Here is a 17,739-nt window from a genome sequence, read left to right as displayed (position 1 = left end):
AATGGACTTTATAGTGAAGTTGCTGAAAAGTGGGGGAGGGGGAACATGGTGATCTGGATTGTAATAGACCTGTTCTCTGAACAGGTGCACTTCATATCCTGCAGCGGACTATCCTCAGTCCACCAGTTAGCCAAGCTGTTCCTAAAGCATATGGAGCTCCATACCATGAAGAATGATCTCAGATAGAGGAGTCCAGTTCATGGTTAAGTTCTGGAAGGAGTTCCTGCTGCCCATTGGGTCATCACACAGCCTTAGCTCAGCCTTTCATCCGAGCACCAATGTGGGGGGGGCAGAGAGACTGAATGCCAGTACCTGAGGTGCAACATGAGCTATCAGCAGTCCGATTGGGTGGACCTCCTACCTTTTGTGGAGGTCTGTACAATAATCCTGTTCATAGTAGTACAGGACTAACCTCATCAAAGTATTGATCAGCCTGTACTTCGTCCCAATGCCTGAGTATTCAAGGGAATCCCCCCTCCTCGATCAGCTTGACAGATTGTATGTCAACACTGAAAGCAACTTGGGATAACATTAAAAAAGCATTAGCTAAATGGTACAAACCTATAAGAAACAGGCAAACAAACACTGAGCTCCAATACTTAATCAAGTGGAAGGACTACCCCTTATCAGAGGCATCTTGGTTAAAGAATAGGAACATCCAGGCTGATCGCCTTATAGCAAATTTATGTGCAGAAAATCCAAACAAGCTGGGGGGGGGGTGTCGCACCCCTAAATTCTATACCTGCAAATTATTTTTGCTTTGTGTAGGTCACCTTCAGGAAGTGAGCAGAGCTGAATATCAACTCATAAAGCATTCCTGGCTTGTTCTCGAGTTGCCATAAGAAGGACGGGGGTGGTGGAGATCTGATGGAGCAGTTTGTTGCTATGATAGTTTGTTGCTATGACAGAAGTACATTCCATGCATACCTTTCTCCAGATTGTGTCTCAGGTTATCCAGCCGGGAGAGGTATGTTTCCCATAGCCTGTGAAAGTGCTTCGGTTGGAGAATGTGATTTATGACACACCCTGGGAGGAGGGGGGAAATAGGGTCATAGGTGGGCAGTAAATTATGTAGGGCAGAGCTGACTGCATTTGGGAAAAGTGCGGACATGTTGCTCCTAATAAATAATTGGATTTCTTTTGAAACTTGGCTTAAGGCTCATGATTAGAGCATCCATCGGAACCCTGACACTTTGCTAGTTATTAACCTGTCACTGATATCTCCTTTATGTAATATTTCATTACGCTGTTTAGCTATCATTGAATGTAAGCTGGTCAGATATTTGAGCCAAAAACTATGCAATTGATCATTCTGAAGATATGTCCAGTTTTTAATCCTTTCCACTTGATTTTTAACCCTTTCTGCAGCTATTATCAGGTTTTCCATTTGATATTTTACTAAATTCATTTTATTGTTATTAAGTTTCAGGTTTAATTATATAGCATCAAATTTCATCAATTTGCCTATTTGAAGAAATGCAAAAGAGGTACAAACAACTCCTTCCCCAAACTGATCATCAATACATTGAGATCTTCCAGGATCCATTCAATCCATGCCACCATGTTTGATAATTAGGATATAATTCCTTTATCCTCAAACTAACCTCTATTGACCTCACCCCATTCCTAAGAGGTCTGTAAGGGGCGTGCACAAGCGTATAATCGTGCCTACCGTCCCTGTCCTATTGTCCCCAATTATTAGTTCCTATTTCTTGTATTTAAACTTATATTTATTTTTGTTTCTGTTGTATTGTAAGCTTTTGACAAATAAATAAAATAAATAATCTTCAGAATCATTTATCCACAAAGTCAATGTCCACATTCATGCAGTCAATGTCCATTATTACACTTAGGATGGAATACAATTCACACTTCAACATCCTCTACCTATAATATCAAATCGTGAATTGCAGGTGTAAATGGAAAGCCACAGAGCAAAGGCCACAAGTACACAAATAGAAGTTCTACCTTACCCCACACAGACTTCATTTAAATGAGCAAGAATATTAGTCTATCCACTCATTTATGAAACACAAAGCAGTTTAGGGTAGAAAAAGCAGACAAGACCTACATACTCATCTGGCTTCATTCCTATACCGATTTTATCAAGACAAGTTTCTCATTTATGTTAATGACAATAATTCACAGTTTGCAACAGTATGTTTTTTTTATGTCTAAGGATAGAGTCTACAATATACTTACTACTAGTGGAAAGTTACTTGCTTCTAAAATTAGAAGCTGATAATTTGATTTCCTACCTAATTAAAATGGCAAAAGCTCCCTTGAGTTGAACTCAACTTCTTGTGATTCTTTTTGGAAACATCTAAGGAATTTCTCTGGCAACAATGTGGAAATGATTTGCCAATGCATTCTTCCAGACTTCTACGGAATTGCATTATACAGTCCTGTACCGTCCTGATAATCAGCCACTCAAAATACCAAGTTCTACTCTATTCTGACCCCTCTTTAGCTGTTTGTGGGATCAGCCAAGGTTGTCTCAATGGTGCCACCTGCTGTAGTCCTCCTCAAATGACACTATAAAGGTAATCTTAGACATGTCAAATTCTAGATGGTTGAAACAGAAGAAATCTATTTTTCTTTAAAGTTCTTCTTTAAATCATATAAAGTATTGATAAGCTGTTACCATCCAACTTTATAGGTAAAATGTACAGACGTTAAAATTTGTATGTTGAATCTGGGTTATCTCCAAATGTGAATGGACTACATCTCTCAAGATTCCCAGTCATGTGGGTGGAAAATTTGGTACAGATCTTTTGAGACTAGTGGGTCAGTGCATTTTGCGGAAAGACTGAACTAGCCTGAACTCTGACGTAGAGTTTGAAGTGGCTTGCAACTGAACATCAGATCAAGCAGCTCATTACTATGTGTTCCTCTACAACTTTCCTACTTAGCTGCAAAAGAGTTTTATGGAGTCTTCTGACTTTACTGAAGTCATTATCAATTCAATTTTCTCTAAAGCAAAGAGGTGTGTGGATTCATGGGTGATTCTTCCACAAGTCCATAGCTTACCACCCCAGTAGAGCTCAGTTAAAGGATGGGAAGTGCTGGATTTGCATATATTTTGTTGCTATCACTAAAATTCACAACAATTATCAGAGTATTTATTACTTTATCTGTCACTGTAGGTAAAAGATGAAGATTGTTTGGGTGGGGTGGAAGCCCACTATTTGTTCTCTATTAAATATTTTTCCAGAAACCATCATATTTTAATCTATGGAACCTCCATAACAACAGAATCTCTACTTTTCTGCTCAGAATTCAATCCCATTGAATTCAACGATGCGGAATGGCAGATCTGCATTCTCCATCGCTACGAACATTTATCTGGAAACCTGTCTTAACAAGGGAATCGTTTCCGGGCAAACCTGTGCAGTTCTGCGTTGCACGGTCACAGTCAATAGTAACTATGAGAATAACGACTTCATTGGCACTTCCTTGAGGATGCAGCCACGTCTAGGATGAAGCTGGGAAAAAAGTAAGTATCGGCTCCGAAACGATCTAAACTCGGCATGTCCCGGGGCTCACTATGACTTGCCTGGATGAACCGCAACGGCCAGCATCCATCCTGCAATTTCCAAGCGAAAACAAGTAAGGCAATTCTGGCGCCCATCAAAGAGGACCGCTACTTACGCGTTCGGTGCAGGGCTGTAAAAATCCAGCGCGTAACCGAAGTAACTGCCTTCGGGACCGCTGTAGATGTCGAGCTTCTCTTCGTCCAGGTTGAAGGCACTCAGCGGCCCCGCCAGCAGCAAAAGCAGCGAGAGAACAGCGCTGTCGCTTGCCGCGCAGCGCCTGCACCAGGCGGACAAAGTCGGCAGCGATGGCAACCTACGCCGCCGCCTCCACATCCTCTTGGCAACGGCTCCCTCGCTTCGTTTCTTTCTCCTGAAGCAGCGAGTCAGAATTGGAAGCCCTGCCGCTACCGCTGCCGCTGCCGCATGGGGCTACTACCTCTGGCCACAGCCGCCGTCCCACCGTCTCGCTTTGCGTGCGCGCCGCCCGCCGGGCAAAAACTTGGCGAGGGAGGCGCAAAGCCATTCGCTTCTAAAAGTTCGAGCCAGCCGCGCTTCTCTGAAGGAATCAGGCTGTTTGTGCCGCCCCCTGGTGTTGTTCCTGCGGGCGACATTCTGGGAACGGCGCAAGAACCCGAGGGGTAGGTCCACTTTAAACTGAGAGGGAGGAAGGCAGCGTCCATTGCCTTTGGTCATGGTTTTTGCACAGGAGTTTTTTCAGCCTTCTGCCTCTACCCTCCCCAACCACATAATGCACTGCAAATCCAACACCCATTATATTGAGTTTGCAGTGTTAGAAGGGCTTAAAAGGGCTGGTTAGAAAGGTTAGGAACAATGATCTCCACACACAAATACACACCCTTTTTTTGTTGCAGGCAACAAAATAGGCATTCAACCACCATATACAGAATTCACAAGGTTTAAGTCATATTTTTTTTAATCTTAATTTGCTAACAAAGGCACAGTTGGCTATATTCACATAGTATGCTAAGACAAGAGAAACATCTTTTGCACAGTATGAATGACTTCAATCAAAATATTGTGACTGTGAATTGTCACATCTATATCTTACCATCTCTCCTGATTGAAGTTACAACTGCACTGAAAAAAATGACTTACACTAACAAGTCCTCGGACTTACAACCATTACAGCATTCCCTACAGTCACATGATCATAGTCGGGGCATTTGGCAACCAGCATACATTTATGAAAATTGCAGCAGCCCCAAAGTCATGTGATCACCATTTATGATCTTTCTGGTTGTCTTCTGAAAAGCAAAGTCAATGGTGGAAGCTGGATTCACTTAATGATTGCATGATTCACTTAACAACTGTTCCACCCATTGTCCTGTTCTGTGATCATCCCTTTCATCTCAATCCCTAATAGGTGCCATATTCAGTTATAAGGTTAGACATTATCACTGAAAGTCTCAGAGTAATGGGGAATCTTCTTAAAGTAGAGTCCCCTGGAAAGCTGAAGTGACCATGTGTAGACTTCCACTTCAAATTGTGTTATGCAGTAGAGCAAGGAAGGAAAATATTGGAACATTCTCTTGCACTTGACAACTTTTCAGGTTTAGACTTAGCAAGCAGCAGGATTCTAGTCTAGGTTACCAGTCATTTTGGAAACATTGCTCCTAGTTGTAAATGAAATTCTGTATTTTCCACCTTCCTGTTACAGCTTAGTGAAAATTGATGGAACATGAACTAAATCTATTTCCATCCATTCAGCTTACTCTGCAATTATGATGAGACAAAACTAAATAAAAAAAAGAAAAACTGTATAAATAAACACTTAGCAGGAAAGTTGTAGACCATGTACAGAGCATAGAGTTTATGAACAGTTGAATGTGCTTACTGAAGGCAGGATAACTTAGCTACAGCCAGCAACTACAAAAAAGATTGAATTTATTTCGAAGGTTAAGTGTCTTGCCCTGAGCTGTCATCACCAACTTGTAAAGGCTCACTATATTTTACTCAGAGAATCTCCCTTCAACTGCAGCGTTAGTTGATACATAATCATGGTTGTAGGGCTATTCTAGGGTAAAATCGACAAATCAACTTCCTAGAGCAGAAGGAAGAGTCACAGATCTTCTCTTTAATTCAAAACTGGGTGGGTGATTAGCACAACTGAAACAAAGTCAGATGCAACACACCATCCTCATCTCAATTACAATTGTTCACTTTTTTAAATAGTGGGAATAAGAAGTGCTGCTTTGTTTAAAACTCATGCTGAAAATTAAGGAAAACTGCATGCTTAGTTCAACAAAAGAATTGGAGAAAAGACAATTATGAGGTTATACGATAACCATCTTGGAATATTTCATAGGGTGTCAAGACAAGATGGAAGTCATTTCTTCAGTTTCAGAAAGTTCAATTCAAAGCAACTGACTCAAGATATAAGAAAAGGGATCAGACTAAACATTGGAGGGGGGGGGGGGATATCCTGGTGGGTATTAGCTGTTTGAGAGAGAACAGACTGCATAGACAGTGGTTGAACACCATTTCATGAGTCTTTAATGGAAAAGTTGAAGATGTAATTAATAGAACTTTATTGCAGTGGGCAATCTTCACATGTCTCTTGCATGATCTTTGAGTTCTCTTATACTAAATCTATTTGTTACATTTTTAGATTGCCTAGCAACAGCAGTATTCTGAACAATGTACACAAAGAAGCAAACATAAAACCACAATATAATTATAATGAATGCATGAAATAAATCTGGCAGGGTGGAGTAAAAACAATGCAAAACATAAAGTAAAATATTAAAACATTCTAAAATGTCTAAAACCTAACAGTTCTTAAAATGCTTTGGGCCCTGTGTTCATATACCAATAAAGCAGCTTTCCTTTAGTACTGAGAATATAATAAACAGATGTTCAGAGATGGTCTATAAATATGGGGATAAACTTTCAGTTCTAAATTAGTGATTTAATGTATTATGAGAAATCAATATTTTTCTTTATATATTTCAAGATCATATTACTGTATTTCTTACCTAAGTCATTGATGTTTATCATCACACTGGAAACTATCCATCTGAATTCAAAATCCTCTGTTTAAAAAAAAAGATGTTCATTCTTATCTTTAATTTGATTCTCAAGTGACATAATGGAAAGACTGATCAACATGAATCTAAATGGGTAAGATTTAATTGGTTTTTCAAAAGGTGGTTGTTTTTCATATAAATTGGAATACATGGGTGTTTCATTGGTTTTTGTTTTTTTTCTGTCTTTGTACATATAAATATTTGCTTTGTAACTTGTAACTGTTTTTTCTAATTTTTCTTTTTTAAATTATAGTAACAAAAATGTTAGTCTTCTTTTATAGGACTAAGAAAATGGATTGTCAGCCAAAACAGATGGCAAAGATTTTCCCTTTTGTTCTTCTGAGAATACTTACATTGTTTTAAGGATTTATTTTCAATATTAAGGCAAAGTAGCAGACTTATCATTGATGTTCATAGCCTGTAGTAAAAACTAAAGAAGGAACCAACCATAATGGTGAGATCAAAGCTCTGTCTGGTTTTTTTATGTTCATCATATACACAGTGCTCATAAAAATATGGTGAGCTTTGATTGCATCATTGTGACTGCAATTTTTATTTTTCTGTTCATACCCTAAAGACAATCCTGCAGCTCGCATAGCTTTCCCTCTCCCTTGGCTGACTGCCCCACTTTCTGCGAAAGAGTTTTCTTATAAAGTCTTCCCTTGGGATTTAATTGAAAGAAAAAAGATAGTTGCAGAATCCAAAGTAGCACATTCATACCCATCCTTTGGTCATCCTGTTAGCTAAGAAACATAGAAAATAGCTACGTCTCATTACGAAAATTATCCTGAAAGTATTCTTACCTCGGAAAAAAGTTATGAAAGCATTTAATAATAATGATAATAATGATGGAAGAAAAAGAAAGAAATGTTGCTTTGTATCACTGTGACATAGGACAAAATTACACAAGCACAGTAGTGCATCAAGCTATCAGAAGGGACCAGAAGAAAATGTAAAAAGCAACACAAGTTTACTTCAGATGCCAATGAACTCTGGCTACTTTTTTGAGTGACTGACCCTAAGCTTGTGCTATTCAGTTGTGCTGAATTATGCAGCATCCATATCCATTAAGGCTGGAAAACCTTTTGGTTTGTGATGACAGAGTTTAGGATCCAGCAAATACGGGATGGGTGTTTTTGAGGTTTTTTTTTTGAAAGCATTAAAAAAAATCTTCTTGTAATATTTCTGGGTGCGTTCAGGAAAACAGTAGAAGCAGCAGGAATCCCTTCCTGTAAATGTCCCTTTCATTCCACTAAGAAAATAAGCCTGAAATTGTGATATATGGAGAGGGAGATGAACTAGAGCCTCTATTGCAACCTAATAAAGCAGGGGAAATCCCCCCCTGGAATTACCCTAATGACAATTGTTATGCTGGAAGGAAGCCTTTTCCAGCAAGGCCTGGGGGTCTTTGCATGTGGGGAAGAGTGTGTGTGTGTGTGGGGGGGGTCAGCAAAGGAAGTCCTGATCAACACAAACAGAACCTTTTCCCACAAAGGTCTGAGTTTATTTTACAGGGCACTCGCCCACCCAGAAGAACACACAAACACAATCAAATCAAGATCTTAGCTCCGTCTCTGACCTTCTTCCTTTGCAAGTTGTGGAGGGAGGAGGGTCACTTTATAACGCAAACAAGAGAGAATTCTTCTATCTTAAGATTGCTAAAGGATCTTAAAAGTGTCTAAAGGATGGTTAAAATGACCCCAACTTGATCTTTTGGGCCAAATGTCATTGGGAAAATACTTGATTCCTTCCGTTTGAATATATTTTCTATCCCAAACTCCACACTTCCACCATATTAATCCTGCTCTTCTACTAGTGTGGGAGAGGCAGGAAATGACTTTAAAAAAAAAAAAACAGGGAACACTGCCTTAGAGGCAGGATTAGGCATTTAATGCAAAATAATTGAGATGGGAGAAAAACCAAAGCAAAAAGGAAATAACCTTGAGTCCATCACATCCTTAAAAGGCAAAAGAGGACTCCCCCAAGCTTAGTTAATTAACCTCACATTTGCACTAAATAGAAATAGAATAGAAAAAAACAAGCTTCTTTGGGAATGAATCCAATCATTTTGTGTGAATTACTTTCTACAAGGTTCACTGTTTGCTCCTTGGGGCTAGAAGAGGTGAAACTTGAGGAAGGTAGCAGAAGAATGGGGTTTCTCTAGCAATTCCATATTTGGATTTTTTTTTAAATTGTCCCACAGCTACAGGGATGAAGGAGGGTGGGAAATGTGCAGAAAGGAGTAGGTATGAGTAAGATCTCTTGACTCGAATGAATGATTCACCCTTATCATGCCTTTGGAGATTTTTTTTTCTCATTGTTTTTCTTTTATTAAAAAGTTATAAAGTCAAGAATTGATAGCCTTCCTTTGTGATAGAAGGAGCACTATACAAAAAAGTCACGATCTTTTAATTGATCCATGATTGTTGTGGCAGAACTTGATTCTGAATAAGACAAGAAGATGGTAAGAATGTTTTTCTTCTTTTAACAACCAGTATTGGTTGTTTGCTTTAGTTTTAATTTGGAAAATACCAAATATAATTGTCCATCAGTGGAGGAAGATTTTATACCAGCAACACTGATATTGACTTCCCTACAGCAAGGGATTTTTATTTACAGAATATTGAGTTGGAAGGGACCTTGGAGGTCTTCTAGTCCAGCCCCCTGCTCAAGCAGGAGACTCTTTATGATTTCAGACAAGTGGATATCCAACCACTTTTTAAAAACCTTCTGTGTCGGAGCACCCACAACTTCTGATTCCACTGATTAATTGTTCTGTCAGAAAATTTCTTCTCAGGTCTAGGTTAGTTCTCTTTGATTGGTTTCCATCCATTGCCTCTTATCCTGCCTCCACATGATTTGGAGAACGGACTGATTCCTCTCTTCTTTGTGGCAGCACTTTAAATATTGGTACACTGTTATCATGTCACCCTTAGTAATTTTTTTCATTAAACTAGACATCCAATTCCTGCAACTGTTCTTTATATGCTTTAGCCTCCTGTCCCACCTTTGTGACTCTTCTCTACATTCTTTGTACAGTCTCAACATCTTTTGTTATATTGTGGTGACCAATATGTAAATGTTTATTTATTCCATTTCTTTTTTTAAAAAAAAGTTTTTATTGGTTTTAACAACAAACAAAAACACATACAACATAAGACATAACATAAAACCATCATTATTCTTCATATATTTACAGGCAGTGTATCGGTTGGTTTACCACTCCTTTTTGTGCATCCATTTCATAACCATCATAGTAATTATATTACATAATAACTCATATAATCAATCAACAATTGTATATCCTAATATCGTTATTAAACAATCATTTAACTGATTTTAATAATTCATACTTTAACGAGATAACTATAATTTAATTAACTTATTTTATAACAGATCATAAAATCATACCAAGTCTATCTTAATAAAATATTCTAAAAAATGTTATCAAGGCCAAGAAGAGAGAAAATTATATATATATATATATATATATATATATATATATATATATATATATATATATATATATATATATATATATATATGTATGTATGTATGTATGTATGAATATTCTATTGTTATATTGCATTATCTAACCATTGGTAAAAAAGATCCCAAATTTCATAAAATTGTTTATCTTCTTGCTCTCTAATTTCAAATGTCAATCTACTCATTTCAGCACAATTCAATATTTTCTTAATAATTTCTTCCTCTAATGGTATTTTCTCACTTTTCCAATTTTTAGCAAATACGATCCTAGCCGCTGTTAACACATTTACAATCAAATACTTTAAGTTTTTATTAAATGTATCAGGTAAGATTCCCAATAGAAAAATCTCTGGTTTCAAATCTATATGTTCTTTTGTCATTTCTTCCAACCATATGCGAATTCTAGTCCAGTATTTCCTGGCCTCCTCACAAGTCCACCACATATGGTAATATGAGCCAGGATCTGATGACATTTCCAGCACTTTTCAGATTTGTTCTTGAACATTCTTGCTATTCTTGTCGGGGGAAGTGCCACCTGTAAAACATCTTATACAAATTTTCTTTATATGCTACTGACATTGTCATTTTATAATTTTGAGACCACAGTTTTGCCATTTCTCTAAATCAATCCCATATCCAAAGTTCTTCCCCAAACAATCATTGTTTCTTTGACTTGTTCTTCCTCTAATTTAATTTCCAACAAATAACTATATAGTTTTTTAATCACTTTTTCATCAGAACCTGTCAAAATCCTATCTAAATCAGTCAATTTATCATAAAATCCTTCTGTTTTAGAATCTTTAAGATACCTTGAGTGTATTTGCGCATATGAAAACCAATTCATCTTTATATCTTGTTCTTCTAGCTTTGGCATCGTTTTAAGTTCACCCTTTTCATCCAATATTTCCCCATATCTAACTGTTTGTTCCTTCTTATAAATTATAGGATAAGAAAAAGCTTCGATAGTTGATAACCAAACTGGTATTTTCAAATAACATTGTTTCTTAATTTTCTCCCAATTCAACCATAACGATTCCCGTATATAGTGCCTTCTGAAATATCCCTCGATTTAGTTCCCTTATACCATAAAAAAGCATGCCAACCCAATAATAAGTCATGTCCTTCCAATGCCAGTAATCTAGACTTTCTTAACGTTATCCATTCTTTAGCCCACATTAAGTTTGCAGCTTGATAATACAACTCCCAATTAGGAAGGCCAAATCCTCCTCTAGTTCTAGCATCCTGTAAAAGTTTTAATTTTATTCTCGCTTTCTTACCTTGCCATATATACTTCAACACAATTTTATTTAATTCTTCAAAATAATCCTTACCTAATTTAATTGGTATTGTTTGAAACAAATATAAAATTCTGGGTAAAATATTCATTTTGATTGTTGAAATTCTACCTATCAAAGATAATTGTAGGTTCTCCCATTTTTTCAAGTCAGATGCTATCTGCTGTTTAAGTTTAATATAGTTATTCTCTTTCAGTGTAATACATCTTGACGTCAAAAATATCCCCAAGTATTTAACTTTATTCGTAACTTGAATTTTCAATAAGTCTGCCAACTCTTCTCTTTGCCTTAATAACATATTTTTTGTCAGAATCTTTGTTTTGTCTTTATTTATTTTCAAGCCAGCCATCTCACCATACGTCTCTATCTTTTCCAGTAATTTTAAAGCTGTCTCTAGAGGGTCTTCCAAAATAAAGACCAAGTCGTCCGCATAAGGCTTGCAATTTAAATTCCTCCTTTTAACTTTCATTCCTTTTATATTTGTATCCTCTCTAATATTTCTATTTAACACTTCCAAAGTCAATACAAATAAAGGGGATAATGGACATCCTTGTCTTGTGCCTTTTTTAATATTGATAGGGTCTGTAAATTCTCCGTCTATCATCACTTTTGCTGTTTGCTTGTAATATATGGCTTCTATTGCTTGAATAAATTTTCTAGCAAAGCCCATCTGTTCCAATAATAATAACATAAATCTCCAATTCACGTTATCAAATGCCTTTTGGGCATCTAAGAATATCAAAGCCATTTGTTTTTCAGGATGTGCCTCATAGTATTCCAAAGTATCCAAAATTACTCTCATGTTGTCTTTAATTTGTCTCTTTGGTAGAAATCCATTCTGATCAGGATGAATAAAATTATTTAGGTATTTTTTTAAGCCTTTCTGCCAAAATTGAAGCAAATATTTTATAATCTGCATTCAATAAAGAAATAGGTCTATAGTTCTTAATTTGTAATGGGTCAGCCCCTTCTTTTGGGATAAGCGTAATATAAGCTTCTGACCATGTTTTAGGTATTTTCTTATTTATCATAGCTTCATTCATAATTTCTAACAATGAAATACTCAACGATTCTTGTAATGTTTTATAAAATTCTGCCGGGAAACCATCTGGTCCTGGTGCTTTCCTGTTATTCTGCCTATTAATTGCTTCAGTTAATTCCATCATTGTTATAGGATTTTCTAACATTTTCCCAGTTTCATCAGGTATCTTAGGTAGGTTAGCATTTTGTAAATACTGTTTGATTTTCCCCTCATCAAAATCCTCCTGCTTATATAATTGTGCATAAAAGTCTCAAATAATTCTCTTTTTCTCCTTATTACCATGACAAACTTGACCTTGTTCGTCCATTAACTGTAGTATTTTCCTTGATTCTTTCTCTTTTCTCAGTTTGTATGCTAACCATCTACCTGGCCTGTTTGCATCCTCAAAGTAGTTCTGTTTAGCGCTTCTGATTTTTTGCGCCAATTCTTCTTTCTCTGTTTGATCCATTTTACGTTTGATTATGTCCATTTTAAATTTAATATCTTTTTTCTTTGGCGTTCTCTGTAATTCTTTTTCCAGTTTTTTATAGTCATCTTCTAAAGTTTTAATCATTTGCCTCTTCCTAATATTCTTTTTCTTTGTATAATCCATTATCAATCCTCTTGCATATGCCTTCATTGTGTCCCAAACGTTCTGTATTGAAGTATCTTCTTTTCTGTTTTCATTAAAGAAGAAGGCCAGTTCTTTTTCCATCCATTGTGTAAAGTCTTTTTCCTTTAAAATAGTATTATTTAATGTCCATCTAGATCTTCTTTTTTGTCCTTTCCATTTAATTGTCATTGGATTATGGTCTGCCCATGTACTTGTTTCAATATTTATTTCTTGAATATTAGATAATAATTCTGTTGACGTCCAAATCATATCTATTCTGGACCATGATGAATGTCTATTCGAATAGAAAGTATATTGTTGAGTTTTAGTATTTCTTTCCCTCCATATATCTTTTAAATTTAGTTCCTCTATCATTTCAAAAAATGATTTAGGGAGGGTCTTCCTATTTTGTCGTGTTATTTTTGCTTTATAGTCCAGTTCATTGTCTACAATTCCATTAAAATCTCCCATTATAAATATATTAGCATAGTTCAATTCAATTATTTTCATGTGTAATTTTTTATAAAATCTTTTTGTTTATCATTCGAGCGTAGATTGCAACCAGGAGTATTTTTGTATTGTTGTCCACTATTTCAACCATTAATACTCTTCCATCTTCATCCTTGTAAATCAGTTTTGCTGGGATAGTTTCTTTAATATACAAAACCACTCCTCTTTTCTTACAGTGAGTCAAAGAAGTAAAAATTTTCCCTATTTTTGGTCGCACCAATAATTGTTGATGTTGTTTTTTAATGTGTACTTCTTGTAAGCAAATTATGTCAAATTTTAATTTCTCTATTTTATGAAAGGTTTTCCTTCTTTTAGTAGCTGAATTCAGTCCATTTATATTCAAAGAAATCAATTTTTTTTCCTCCATAGTTATGATTTATATTCAGGTCTAACAGCTCTCGTTGATCTTACTTCACGTTGTTCTTTAGTCTCCACTCATCCACCTACTGCACCTTCTTCTTTTCCCATCTCTATTTGGTCCTCTTGAAATTCAGTTGGAGTAATCTCTTTTTCTATCTCTTTTTCTCTTCTTTTAAAGAATTCATTATAAAACGTTTCTGCTTCGTCAATTGAGCCAATTCTGTATCTCTGTTCTTTTCATGTAACCATTAATCCTTCTGGAATCAACCATCTGTAATTCACCTCCTTTTCCAATAATATTTTAGTCAGGAATCGATATTCTCTTCTCATCTCTCTAACTTTTCTGGGTACTTGTTTTAAAACCACAATCTCTTTATCTCTATATTTCAATGCCTTCTCTCTTGCCGCTTGTAATATCTGTGTTTTAATAGATTTTTTTGGTAAATCTGACATGAACTTCTCTTGGTAGCTTATTCCTCGACGCATATCTTGTAAAAACTCGGTATATCTCATCTATTCCATCCATCATCTTTTCCTCTGTTATTTCCAGAGCTTCAGCCAAGATTTCTATCATTACTGCAGCAAGATCTTGTCCTTTTTCTTCCTCTATATTTTGAAATCTGAGGTAATATTCTGATCTGTCCATCTCCCACTTCAACATCTCATTCTTGTTTTGTTCAAGCGTTGCCACTCTGTCAATATTTCCAATTTTCTCATCTCTTTGTCTTTCTCTTCCATTTTTTGCAGTTTCTCATCTCTTTGATTGTCTTTCTCTTCCATTTTTTGCAGTCTCTCATCATATTTCACCATAATTTGTTGGATGTTTTCAATTTTTTGTTCGATACTCCCCGTCCTTTGTTCAATACTCATTTTAAGTTCTTGATTTCCTTGTATAACCGTCGTTAGATCTTGCTTCGCCATTGTTGAAAGTCGTCCTCCAGTTGATGGGGAGGCAGGAGCAGAAGTTGAGGTACCAGAAGGTAGAATTTTCTTACTCATTTGAATAACTCAGAATCTTCCCACTCTTTTAATCCATTTCTATAGCTGCCCATATAAGCCAAATGACTCTGGACAGCTTACAATTCTAAAACTACGAAACAGTTAAATACTAGGTTTCTTCAAAAAATAAGACCTATCCTGAAAATAAGCCCTAGTTTGATTTTTACATGCATGCCTAATCCCTATCTCAAAATAAGTCCTAGTTAAGATCCTGCCCACTCCATCCCATCTGGTTGTACAAGGTGGAATGAGGTGTGTGTGTCAAGCTAGGGCGGGGGTGGAACTTCCCGATACATCCCACTTTCTTACCTTATCACCACTGCAGCCATTCCTCCCACACGTTGACACCTGTCCTGCTGCTGCTTGACTTTTATGGGCACTTGCAATCACTCACAGGTGGACACTATGTGGAGCATTGTGCTGGTGCTGTCACTCATGGCAGGCCGTGTGGGACATTGCACTGTTACCGCTGCTTGTAGCAGGTGCCCCTCGTGGCACAAAGCGGCATGGTGCATCGTGCCAATGCCACCAATCAAACCATGTGGTATTCTGCCACGAGCAGTAGTTGTGGTGCAATGCACCTTACAGTGTCTGGCTGCAAGCGGCCACATAAGAAGTCAAACAGTGGCGCAACAAGTGCGTGGGAGGCCAGAGCGTGGGAGGCCTGGCTGCGGTGGTCCTAAAGTAAGCAAGTAAGACATTCTCTGCAAATAAGACCTGGTGCTTATTTGGGGGCCCAAAAGAAAATAAGACCAAGGTCTTATTTTCCTTTTGGGCCCGAAAATAAACACCAGGTCTTATTTTTTGGGGGAAATGCTAATTAAAAATAATAAAAACATTCAAAAAATACATAAAGCAGTTGAGATAGTTAACCAATTAACAATGAAGTAAAGAAATGGACTCTTAACACATTCAAAGCCCAGGTTCAGATACACAGCCAAGCTTTTAAAGCCTTACAAAACACCAGCAGGGTTGTGGGATGTTCTAATCTCAGAGGAGAGAAAAGTCCATTAAGGCAGGGCTAGAGAAAAGGTCCATCTTCTAATTCCTGCCAGTCAACACTTTTTGGCGGATGGGATCTGCAGCATGCCTAATCTGATGGACTCTTAAAAAATAGATGGCCCCTCAGATAACCAGGTCCCAAGTCATGTAGTGCTTTAAATGTGATCAACCAGCACCCTGAATTGCACTCTGAGAAGCACTGGGATCCCATAAACAGAGATATTTCTTCAACTGAATCAACTGAATATTTTAAAAATTAATTTGGATCTATATCCATTTTTTCTGAGTGGCATGGTGTTCTAGTGGTGAAAAGGCTCACCTCCCACTTGGAGTGTTGAGTTCAACCTTAGTAGTGGCAGATGTTTCAGGTCATAAAAAAAGGGAATTTTTCACATCCATTCTGTCTGGACTGTTGTTCAATTATGTTCAATTCTGTATGATCTTTTGCATTTGATGCCCAGTGCAAGTTGCCTTGCATAATCCCTCTACTAACAGTATCAACCTTAACCACTGTTTCCACAGTATACAGTTTAGCAATTCTCCCTTTTTTCCCCCTGGAAAAGTTGTTTTATAAATGTTCTCCTACTCTAATTTAATTACCAGATCAACATTTTAAAATAAAGTGTTTATAAAATACTTATCATGTATACTTCTAAAATCTCAAATAGAAAGTATTTGTCAGAAAGCTTAATTAAATTGAGGGTTGTATGCATTTGGTTGTAAGAACAGTACACAAAGTACATAAGCAAGTTGGCAAATATTATAAACTAGAGCAGATTATAATGCCACTTCATAATCATGAGACTGGTTACACAAGACTGGTTACACAAAAGACTGATATCAAACTGAACTGACCCTTCAATATTTCAATAGCCATAGCAAACCACATGCTGGACCTCCTAGTCGTATGATCTCTGAATTTCCAGAGCAATCCAAACACACAAGAGGACGGCAGTGTCAAGGATGTTTAGCAACAATAACACCTTTTAAAATGTTATGAATCTTAACTAAGAAAAAAAAATCTGTGGGTCTTTTATTGAAACAAGTGAATAACTCCACCTATTCAAATACTCTTTAGAAAGCACTTTGTTATCCAAGAAGGCCCATGCTGGGTTAGCAGTTGTTAGAGCTATAAATATGAACTCCCAAGTTTATTGTTATTAGCAAAGTAATCTTTTTTCATACGAAGATGCAATACTGCCCCTTAGAAATTAAGAGGGAAATCTAACAAAGGTGTAAAGAAAAAGATTCATAGCCATTCAGGATTTTCCTTATAACGGCAAGGAATTTTTCTGGTTTGCTAATTATAATGAATTATTTTATGAAAAATCAGTATTGGTAGTTAGATCATTAAGGTTTTGCAAAAAACAACAAGGTCACAGATTAACAATTGAACTTTTACTTGAAACTATAGAGGTCTAAACAAAGGCTACTGTCTTTTAGCCAGTCACATTTCATGTTCTCAAAAATGATCAGCAAGCCTCAGGTAACTGGAATCAGTCATCACCAAAATGAAAAATGCCTCTGGGCAGTTCATCTTTTTTACTTAAGGGAATGGGAAGCTGGCTTTGTGAGACATGAAAGTATGACCGCAATAAAGGTTAACTCTAAGGATGTGCCAAAAAAGAGCAGTAATGAAGCTTTGCCATGTTGTCTCAATAATTAAGCAACTGGTGCTTAAGAAAATAATTATGTTGAAATTCAGTCTTTAATGAGAAAAATACTTGTCAAGACTCCACATATCCAAATTATTACAGTAAGAAAGAAAATAACCCATTTATTATTGAACAATATTTTTTAATTTTGATTTTGCTAGATAATACACTATACTACTTAAATAACAAATTACTCATGCATGTTAACACGT

General features: G+C 36.6%; 1 protein-coding gene across 2 annotated transcripts in view; it reads right to left on the bottom strand.

Moving 5' to 3' along the window:
* ITGA8 (integrin subunit alpha 8) overlaps positions 1-4,094 on the bottom strand; it is a 169,893-nt gene extending 165,799 nt beyond the window's left edge. The window contains exon 1 of one of the 2 annotated variants that reach the window (XM_026681384.2): positions 3,652-4,094. In XM_026681384.2, the coding sequence (XP_026537169.1) occupies positions 3,652-3,869 (218 nt within the window). In that variant the 5' untranslated portion in view covers positions 3,870-4,094. The remainder of the gene's footprint in view (positions 1-3,651) is intronic. The other variant, XM_087946773.1, reaches the window with a different exon arrangement.
* Positions 4,095-17,739: the final 13,645 nt, after the last annotated feature.

This window comes from Notechis scutatus, chromosome Z (genome assembly GCF_049901735.1).
Source record: "Notechis scutatus isolate UNSWTSFEM ecotype Mainland chromosome Z, rNotScu1.2, whole genome shotgun sequence".
In the NCBI taxonomy this organism is placed as follows: domain Eukaryota; kingdom Metazoa; phylum Chordata; class Lepidosauria; order Squamata; family Elapidae; genus Notechis; species Notechis scutatus.
Note: the sequence above shows the minus strand (reverse complement) of the source record. Positions and strands in the feature narration are given on the sequence as shown.